The sequence below is a fragment of the Jaculus jaculus genome, chromosome 1 (genome assembly GCF_020740685.1).
Source record: "Jaculus jaculus isolate mJacJac1 chromosome 1, mJacJac1.mat.Y.cur, whole genome shotgun sequence".
Lineage (NCBI taxonomy): Eukaryota > Metazoa > Chordata > Mammalia > Rodentia > Dipodidae > Jaculus > Jaculus jaculus.
The window spans coordinates 141,174,020-141,184,150 of NC_059102.1; the positions used below are offsets into that span (position 1 = coordinate 141,174,020).

Sequence of the window (10,131 nt, forward strand, 5' to 3'; positions counted from 1 at the left end):
GTTCATGGAATAAGGAATCTAGGAAGGAGTCAAAATGTGTGGCACAGGAAAGCTCCAGAGTCACCTACCCTGTGCGTGCTGGGAACAGACAAGGGCCACCGGACTCAGGCAAGCAGCGCTGGGATCCTTGTGGCTCTGTTCGTGGCACACATGTTCTTTGTTTCGGTCTCCCTCTGACTCCAGTAAGGCCATCCGTGAGCTGCAAGCTGAAGTGTCCCGGCTCCGCCTGCAACTGGAGGACAGCCTGCACCGGCCACCTGCAGGCAGCCCCACACGCCTGGCATCTACTTTTGACCCCCCCACCCAGTCCCCCCACCAGCCGGAGGCGTCCTTAGCCAAGTGGCATTCTCAGTATGGCAGGTGAGCCCCCAAACTTTGCCCTGTCTGGAACTGTGGATTCAGATCTGGTCCCTTCCCTCTCTCAGTGGCTCTCCTCTTTATTCTTGAGACAGGGTCCTTCTTTCTTTAAAAAACAATATATATTTATATATTTAAGGGAGTTAAAAGGACGGGGGGATGGCGAGAGAATGGAGTCACCAGGGCCTCCAGCCACTGCAAATGAACTCCAGATGCATGCACCCCCTTGTGCATCTGGTTTACGTGGGTCCTGCAGAATTGAACCAAGGTCCTTTGGCTTTGCAGGCAAACACCTTTACTGCTAAGCCACCTCTCCAGCCCAAGACAGGGTCTCTTGATGACCTTAGAACTCAACTAATTTGGTTAGACTAGCTAGCTAGTGAGCCCCAAGGGTTTCTTGTCACTGCTATGCCAAGCACTTCCTGTGGGTGCTGGGGATCTGAACTCAGGTCCTCATGCTTATGTGGCCATCAGTCTATCCGCGGAGCCACCTCCCCAGCCCTGGTGTTTTTTTCACTGTAGTATTTGATGCATAAAGAACACCTAAGCATAGGTGTCAATCATAAGCATGTTAGGGATCTGCGTGCTTGCACTGCTGACTGGAGGGCTAGGCCTTCTGCTGTCACCCACTCATGCAGTGGCCACTCACGAGTGAGTGTGACTTACACAGTCAGTTTCTTCTGAGTGGTTCTGTGGCGGCTTTGGGGTCATTAGTCCCTCTGAAGTCACTGCTCTCCTCATTCCCACTTGGTGGGTAAGGAAACTGAGGGTCAGAGAGACTCCAGACCTCATCCCATGATGCATCGCTCTTCACTCTTGCTAGCAAATCCACAGAAAGGTTGTCCAGGGAGCCTGCAGGGGCAAAGCCAGCTGGGCCCGCAGGAAGACGGCGATCCAGGTCCTCCTCAGTGCCTCGAGAGGTCCCCCGACTGTCCCTGAGTAAGTGACCAAAGACCGGGACTAACTCTGTGCTTGGGTCAGGGTCCCCAGCAGAACAGGGAGACAGTCTTCAGCAGGTCTTTTCACGCATGCGCGCTGAGGGCTTTGTGCAGCGCACCGCACCTCGCTGAGCCTGAAGCCCGAGCACAGGGGCCTCACTGCAGGAGTGTGGCTCTGTGGTCGGGGGCAGGGCTCAACCCCAGCTCTGCTGCGCCGCCCTTGACCACTTGTCACCTGCTCTGAGCAGGTGAAGGGCTAGCTAATCCTGCAGTAGTAGACGGGTCCACCGTGGGATCAGCCCACAGCTATATGACAGCGCGTACTTAGCTCCAGGCCCAGGTTCCAGGGTGTGGGCCCTTAGTCTCAGGGCCAGACCCAGGGTTGAAGCCACCCATGTGGGACCCTGCCAGTGTGCTCTTGCTGCCGTAGGAGCAGGAGCCCTTCCCTGTCCTCGCTGAGACCCCCTCTCCTGCCAGGTTTGGAATCTGAGCTACACTCTCCCCGGCTGACATCTGAGAACAAGACCACTGAGAACCATCCCCGGGAAGAAGGGGAGGGGATGAGAGCGGCAGGTGGCCTGCGACAGAGGGACAGGGTCTCCTTCCGGGGCCAGTACACAGGTGAGCTGGGTGTCCTCGGGTCACGCAGTCCCCTGTGAATTGATGAGCGACCTCCACATCTCCAGACGCCTTCAGAGTCCCACCTGCAGAGGGGTCTTCATTGAGAAGAGCATCAGGAATCCTGCCCGGAATCTGTTACTGGTCATGCACATGTGTGGCCACCATGTCCCTTTTGAGAAGATCCTGTGTGGTTCTTAGAGACCCCTCTGCTTAGCTAGCCCATCATGAAGAGGTTCATGGGCTCCTGGTCTTGGTCAGGCTGTGCACATTTGTGTCATTGTGGGCACTGGCTGGCTGTCAGGTGCTGAGTCCCAGGCCTCTGTCCCATGGACAGGATACTTGGCCTTATCTGGCCTGTAATGACCATAGGTAGCACTCAGAGCCCTCCACATTAAAGACATTGTATGCCTGTGCTTCTTGCCCGCGTGAATCTGACGGGCTTAGGCGGTGGCCATTGCTAACAGGAAGCTGAATGTGTCACCGTCGTCTGGCTGAGACTGGAGGCCACCACTCTTGGTTCTTTGTGGTTGTGGACTGGGGTCAGGCAAGAAGCCTGGAGAGGCTCATTTTTGCCCTGCAGAGCATCATGGGGTGACCACAGGCTCCAAGTTGTCCCTATTGTGGGTGGCAATCATTATATGTGACCACAGGCATGGTGCAGGAGAGAGAAGGACCCCCCTCCCCCACTGTGGCTTCATGAAGCCTTTAGGTCTTCTTTGAGATTCAGAATGGATGAAGCAGGAGGTGGTGAGGAGAGGCCCTGTCAGTATCGTCTCTCCTCCCTCCTTCCTTCTTCCCTCCCTCCTCCTCCCTCTTTCCTTCTTCCTTCCCTTTTCCCTCTCTTCCTTTCCTCCCTCTGTCCTCCCTCTTTCCTTCCCTCCCTCCCTTCCTCCCTCCTTCCTTCTTTCCCTCCCTCCTTCCTTCCTTCCCTCCCTCCTTCCTTTGTTCCTTTCTTCCTTCTTCCTTCCTTCCTTCCTTTCTTTCCTCCCTCCCTCCTTCCTTCCCTCCCTCCCTTTAACCACTGAACCATCTCTGTAGCAAACCCCTTTTTTCAAAAATAAAAAAGATATTTCTAGTTGTAGTCTTCAGTGTTCTAAGACAAGGTCTTGCTATATAGCCCAGTCTGGCTGGGAACTCATGACCCTCCCAAGTGCTGGGATTACAGGCATGCACTGCCATGCCCATCCCAGTTAGCTTTCTAGCATATTGAGGATCTTAAATCTGCCAAACATTGGGTGGAGACCTCACAGATAAACCTTGCCATAAATTCAGAAAACTGGCCTTTTAATTTCTTCTTGTGCAGCCATTCAGACCTTACCTGAGCTCCTCAGACCCAAGCTGGCAGGTCAGGGCCTGGGGATAGTGTCCCTCTGTGTCATGACACCATTTCTGTCCAACTGTCTTCCAAGTCCTGACACAGTTGAGTGTGTTGATTGCTACTGTGTGGCCAGAGCTCAGCCACTGCTTTGAGAAGTGGAGATGAGTGCACGCACACATGCACACACACACACACACACTTGAGTGCATACCATACACATGCAGCAACTAGTGAAAACACTGAGCAGAAGAGAGACTATTAAACCAGAATTCCCCAGTCAGTGTCCATGCAGGGGCCAACACTGACCATTCTGTTTTCTTCCCCAGGCCAGGAATACCATGCTCTAGCCCCAAAGGCTGTCCTGAAGGACAGTGGCTCGACTTCCTGTCCCCACTGCCAGCCCACTAGCATTCGGGACACAGGTAAGAGAGTGCCCTGGGCAGCAGAGGCTGGACCTCTCCCCATCTGCAGTGTGTAGTGGGGCTGGACATAGACCGTTTTATGCATGAGGAGAGGCTCAGAGAGGTGGTTTTTCCCAAGGGCACACATGTTTTAAGTAGTATAGCCAAGATCTTTATGACCCCGGAGCCCTGGGTCTTTTGGCACTGTGACTCTCTACATTTGATAAGAGTCCTCAGAGGCCTTTCCATCCCTTCATTCATTTACTCCCCTGCTCAGCACTTACTTCTATTGGGCCTTGGACCCTGTCACCAAGGAACCAGTGACAAAGCAGTGGTCAGAGCAAAGGCAAGCCAGGGGTGGTACGTCACCTGGCTAGGTGGTAGAGGTTTGCAGAAGGTGGGCTGGCCAAGAGGGTGGGCTGGCCAAGCAGGGCCTGAGGGAGACGTGAACAGGTGTGGCGCTCACTGAGAAGGGGTGCCGGGGAGCTTCATGGAACAATGATGGTCTCGCTCTGTTCTCCTGGGTCTGCTCTCACCTGTTTCCCATTGTCTGTTCCTGGCTCTCTTGTGAGGAGTGGGTCTTTCACAGTGGAAGAACAGAGGCTGTGGTCTTGAGAACCCAGACCTGACGTCAGTTGGCACGTCACTTGGCAAAGCTCTGCTTCATGAAACCTCACTTTCTCCAACTGTAGGGGACAGAGAGTGAACAGAGTTAACTAGTGCAATATCCTGGTGAATTTGGCCCTTAGCTGTGGCTAGTTCAGTCAGTGCCTACTCTCACTGTCACTCATGATTCCCATCAGTGTCATGCAGGTGGCAGCCACAGTGCCCTGTGCAGTGGCTCTGTGAAGAGCTCAGAGTCAGGGGCATAAGATCTGATGACCCCTCTTCCTTCTCCACCAGACAGTAACACCACCAGGAATCCACTAGGACCAGCTGCCACTGATACTCTCCGCTGTCATCTCTGTGGTCACATTGGGTCCCACGCAGAGGCAGAGGGCCCCAGCCCAGCCACCTCCGGTAGGAACAAGTGCTCAGCATCTTCCTCAGCCAGACCCCAGCTTGGCTTGGCCAAGGCCTGGGGACCTGGCCAGCTCAGCCCGGGTGGAGCCAATGGAGCGGGCCACTTCCTAGAGGAATGTCCTTCCCAGAGTGGCTCAGCCTGCACCTGAGATTGGAAGGGTGGTGGGCAGAGCCTGCCATGCTCAGCTGCATCTGCCCATGCCCTCACACTATGCCTCTGGACTTTGCCCTCCATAACAGGGGAAGACAAGAGCACCACGAGGAGAGCTACGCTTGCCACCCCTAATCCCAAGCAGAAGAGCAGACGGGCTAGTTCGCCTGCACAGCCGCCCCCTGGGCTCTGGTACCTGGCAGCTGCACCCCCAGCCCTGGCTCCACCAGCCTTGGCCTATATCTCCTCAGTGCCCGTCATGCCTTACCCACCAGCCACTGTGTAAGTCTTCTCTTCCAACTGCCCTAGCCTGAGTTGCTGCAAAAATCAGCATTTATACCTGTGTCAAGAGACTGTGAACACACAGGTAGTGTGTTCCTGGGATTTACTCATGTGGAAATTGTCATTTTTGACCTAATGATATAGTACACTGTCAAGAAGCCCTGCCCCTGGGAGTGGTGGGTCCCTGGGGACCTAGAACTTCAGCCATCTTCCATTTCTCTGTAGGCAGCAAGCAGTGAGGACCTTTTTGAAAAAACAGTAATAGCAGTATGTTTTGTTTATTGCTTCTCGTGTGTGTGTGTGTGTGTGTGTGTGTGTGTGTGCATGTGCATGCGCATATGGGCACGCTTACACACCAATCTGACTTCCTTAGTCACTGTCCACTTTGTTTACTGAGCAGGGTCTCTCATTTAAACCCAGACGGTGCCAGTTTGGCTAGGCTAGCTAGCCAGCCTGTCCAATCCTCCTGGCATTTACACGGGTGCTTTGGACCTGAACTCTGGTCCTCACACTGGCAAGGCAGCGCCTTACTGACTGAGCCATCTCCCCAGCCCTCACTTTTTTATTTTGCTGTTTTAAATAAATTGTCTTTACCGGGACAATTTGAGATTGAGGAAAACTGAACAGCTAGTACAGAGTGCTCCCATATGCCATGTCTCCTCCCGTAGTCATCCCTGTTCTGTCACCTTGTATCAGCATGAGCATGTGTCACCATGAGTGACCAATGTGAACGCATTGCCCTGTTACCCAGAGCCCGTGGTTTGTGTGTGCAGTGTTCTCAATCCAGGGTGCCATCCAGGGTCCCCCTTCATCTCACTGGGCCACCCCCCCACAGGCTCCTGTCAGTGGTGGCAGTTGCTTAAATCCTTCCTGGTGTCCAGAGACATGGGAAGTGGGTGGCACCATCCACCAAGAAGGAGCAGAACACAGGCAAGGCGAGCCTGGTGACATTTTTGCCTACACAAGGAGCCTTTCTCCTCTGATGGCTACTGTGGCCAGAGCAGGTGGCTGTGTGACAAAAACCCAGTGGGATGTTGGTGGTGTTTGTCATGTTGCACAAGAAAGTCTCGTGACCCTCCGTGCAGCTTTTCATGATCAGGGCACTTAAAGGGTCTGGTGGCCCTGTGGGAGCCCTGGGGTTTGTTTGGTTCTCCTGAGGCCAAATTCCTCCAGGCAGGGCCTGTGGGAGAACTAACCAGGTGCCTGCCCCAAGTGTGTGCCTGCATTCCTCTGGGAAGCGGGTGGTGGGAAGGATTGTGTGAAATATGACTGGAAACCTGCCTTTCCTCAAAGGTGATGGGTAGCCCCTGGCTAGGTGAGCTGTTCTAGCTGCTGAGCCCTGCAGCTGGGACTGAGCATGCTCAGTGGCCGAAGCCAGTGCAAAGTGTGGTGGTGCTCTGCTGCCACCTGCTGGTCGCACGCCCCTCACCTCTGCAGCAGAGGCTTGCTGGCCAGGAGGGAGTTGCAGCTTCCCCTCCAGGGACCCAAGCTGGCCCTCCAGTGAACTGGGGTGCAGTAGTGACCCCAGATTCTCAGGAGGGGAGGGAGTATGGACTGCTTCACTACACTCAGGAGGCTAGTTCATTTACCTCAGAGCTGCTCATCAGTGGGTGCTGCTTGCTGTCTAGTGGAATCTTAAGAGATAGAGGCTTACAGTTACAGAACACTTACTGTGGTCTGGAAGTGCAAGGCTTATTGTCTGATGTTTTATACCTGGGAACTAGCCAAGTTTGCTCATTTTACACAGGAAAATGGACTTTAAATAGGGCATGGTGGCGCACACCCCTGTAATACCAGTGCTCAAAGAGCTGAGGGAGAAGGATCGTGAATTTGAGGCCAGCCTGGGTTACACAGTGCAACCCTGTTTCAAGAAGGAAGGAAAGAGAACTCTGAAAAATAATATCACTTGTTCATGGGCCTGTAGCTGACCATTTGGAATGTTGGACACTTGGTCTGGCCTCCAGGCCTGAGCTGCCAAGGCCAGCCCTGAGTTACTTAACTCCTCGGCACAGTAAGGTGATGTCCTAATGGCATATGACACAGGCAACAGGATGCCAGCCACAGACTAGGCCCTGTGTTTGACTGTTTGAGAAACTCGGGCTGCCTTCCAGAGTGGTTGCCCATTTAAGTTGGCACACCTCCTTATCGGCCCTTGTTGTTGCCAGTCTCATGTTAGCCACGCTGATGGAGGGAGGTATGTGAAGTGACATCTCAGGGTTTTGGTTGGCATTTTCCCAATGGACCATGGCATGGGACATCCTTGCATATACACCTGCTGTCCATTGGCTTGTGTTTGGAGAAATGTCTGTGGAGATCTGTGGCGCACTGTCCGGTAATGCGAGTCACATTGCAGGGAGCAGGAATGAAGCTCACGTCTACAGTGTGCCCAGTGAAAGGCCAAGCGAGTGGCTCTGGCAGCACCCTCCAGAACCCATCACCAGTTTGTTTAGGTGAAATACTTCATCCTTTACCCCAGTCACATGTGCACACTGTGTCAGCAATGCAGACAGTATGTCTGGTTCTTGCCACCCACCTCCAGTCACCTTGAACCCTAACCACCGCACCCCAGCCCTACTGAGTGCCATGGCCACCGCTTGAGGAACTCTGTGCTGCTTCTCCTGTCCCATTAGTCTGTCTTCCCGGGCTTGAACAGAGTCCCACATGGCAGCAGGTGGTTAGTAAATGAATGCTAAGTGAACGTGTAGGATGACCGGACTGTGCCAGCACTTGCTCTGGGTCAGGTAGCTTTCCACACGTGCTGATCATTTTCATTGTACAGGAAAAGAAACTTGAGGCCAGGGAGTCGGGCCAGCTTTGCAGGCGCACCTGGGGCTTAGGCGAGGGTGGACTCCAAGGTGAGAGCCCCGGGGCTTCAGGCGGCTCTCCTGGGACTCAGGCCCATCGCCTTCTCTCCGCAGGTACTATGCGACCCCCGCACCTACCTCAGCCGCCACGGCCTCCTCGCGGCCTGGCCCGCGACAGCAGTCCTCCGCCCAGCTGGGCTTGGATGAACTGGAGGAGCTGCACGAGGCCCTCAGCCAGGCCGTGCAGGCCGCAGAGGACGTGCGCTCCACCACACGCCACATGAGCCGCTCGCTGTCGGCTGACCTGCGCCACGCCCGCGGCCTGAGGGGCTCCTGCCTCTTCTGATTCCCCAGCGCCTGGGGACCGGGAGGGCCATTGTCTGAAGCCACCCCGATGCCTGAAGACCCACAGTCCCCTCCTTAGGAGGGCCATCCTCATGCTCTGACACAGTCCCCTTCCCTAGGAGGGCCATCCGCATGTTTAAAGTGGAGAGAGTTCCAGGGGAACACGCCTCCGTCCCACACAGCAGGTGCAGTAAGCAAGGCCACGTCTGTCCATTTGGAGCCACCCATACTGTCCTACCCTTGTCCACCTCTAGCTAACAATATGCATCTCGTAGACAGATGGACAGAATTTCTTGACCCATAGGAGTCAGCCTGCTCTTGGCCCCTTAGAGGCCAGGAAAGGGGGAAAGCCCAGGGTCTCCACAGCACCGGAACCTGCCTTCCACAGCCACTCTGAGGCACAAGTACCAGAAGGAACTAACTGGCTGGGGACCTTGCTCCTAGTGGTCCATACACAGGGGGGATAGTTGGGGACTGGTGGGGCATCTTAGGAGGGCGGCCCCACATGACATGTGCACAGCTCCTCCGTGGTTGTAAAAGCCTTCCCAGTGAGCCGCCAGGGTAAATGCGTCCCCCAGCACTCCCCTCAGTCCTTCCCCAGGCCACACCCCTCGCTGGGATTTCCTTAGCCGAGCAGTTTTCCTACCCCACCCTATAGCAATGTGTACCTCAGCGTCTCTGGAATGTGTGTACGTCACAGATGTTTGTATATTTGAGGCATTTAAAGATCTATTTTCGTTACAAAAACAGATGAAGGAAAATAATCTTTAAAAAAATACAAGAAAAGACAACAAAAAATTCCAAAGTTATCTGTGTCTGTGGTGTATGTCATGAGCTTGTGGTTTCTAAAGTCGAGTGTGTGGGCAGCCAAGCTCCCCCAGGGGACCCGCTGGGGTACATTGCTAGACTCTGCCTGCCTGTTCTACTGGTTTCCATCTCTACAGCTTTTTTTTCTGCCTGTTTTTTTTTTTTTTTTTTTTTTGCCAGGAAAGGCTGGGAGGACAGAGCCCTGTCTTGAGGCCAGAGAGATGGGCAGACACCAGCGAGAGAATATCTATAGAAGCCCCGGCTCAAGGCTTCTCGTATTTCTTCCAGGAGTGAGCATCAGCTGCCATCCACTTAGCATCCACTGGCCTGTGCCAACTAGGCACTTGGCATGCTTGCCACCCTCAATCCCCACAGCCCTCCTTCCATCACTGTTTCCCCAGCATATTGACATGCAGAGTGAGTCTCAGGCTGGCCTCGAACTCACGGCGATCCTCCTACCTCTGCCTCCCGAGTGCTAGCATTAAAGGTGTGCGCCACCACGCCCGGCTTAGTTACTTTACTTGATGCTGTGACAAAATACCTGGCAAAAAAAAAAAAAAAGCAACTCCAGGCAGGAAGGGTTTATTCTGACTCCCAGCTTGAGGCAGTATGGTCCGCTCTGGCAGGGAAGGCAGGAAAGGCATGGTGGCGGAGTGTGAAGCGCCGGGTCACAGCAGAGAGCGGAGAGTGCTGCCACTTGGCTTGGTCTTCTCCTTCTCATTCAGTCTGGGACCCCAGCCCATGGAACGGGACCATCGCATTCGAGGTGGGTGACTTTTAACTTCCTCGGTTAAACCTCCTTGGAAATGTCCTCAAAGAAGTGTGTCTCCCAGGTGATCCAAAATCCAGTCAAGTAGACAATTGATGAGTAACTGTCACTCTGGCTAAGCAAGCCAGCTCCATATTATTCCTTGCTCTGTGGCTGTTTCTTGCATCCCCTCCGCCACTTCTCTCTCTCTCTGCATCGTGAGTCCTTGAGTTTGGGCTGGGACTCCCACTGATACTCTCCTGATGGTGTTCGCCACTATCTCTGGCCTTGGGACAGAGGGCTTTGTCCTCCCAGCCTTTCCTGACAAAGACAGGT

At 54.2% G+C, this 10,131-nt stretch overlaps 1 protein-coding gene across 5 annotated transcripts in view; it reads left to right on the forward strand.

Moving 5' to 3' along the window:
• Positions 1-9,045, forward strand: part of Akna (AT-hook transcription factor) — a 54,571-nt gene extending 45,526 nt beyond the window's left edge. For all 5 annotated transcript variants that reach the window (XM_045154513.1, XM_045154522.1, XM_045154536.1 and 2 more), the window contains 7 exons: positions 184-360; positions 1,181-1,296; positions 1,773-1,916; positions 3,561-3,656; positions 4,539-4,655; positions 4,899-5,091; positions 8,010-9,045. In XM_045154513.1, coding sequence (XP_045010448.1) covers positions 184-360; positions 1,181-1,296; positions 1,773-1,916; positions 3,561-3,656; positions 4,539-4,655; positions 4,899-5,091; positions 8,010-8,241 — 1,075 coding nt within the window. In that variant the 3' untranslated portion in view covers positions 8,242-9,045. The remainder of the gene's footprint in view (positions 1-183; positions 361-1,180; positions 1,297-1,772; positions 1,917-3,560; positions 3,657-4,538; positions 4,656-4,898; positions 5,092-8,009) is intronic.
• The last annotated feature ends 1,086 nt before the right edge of the window (positions 9,046-10,131 follow it).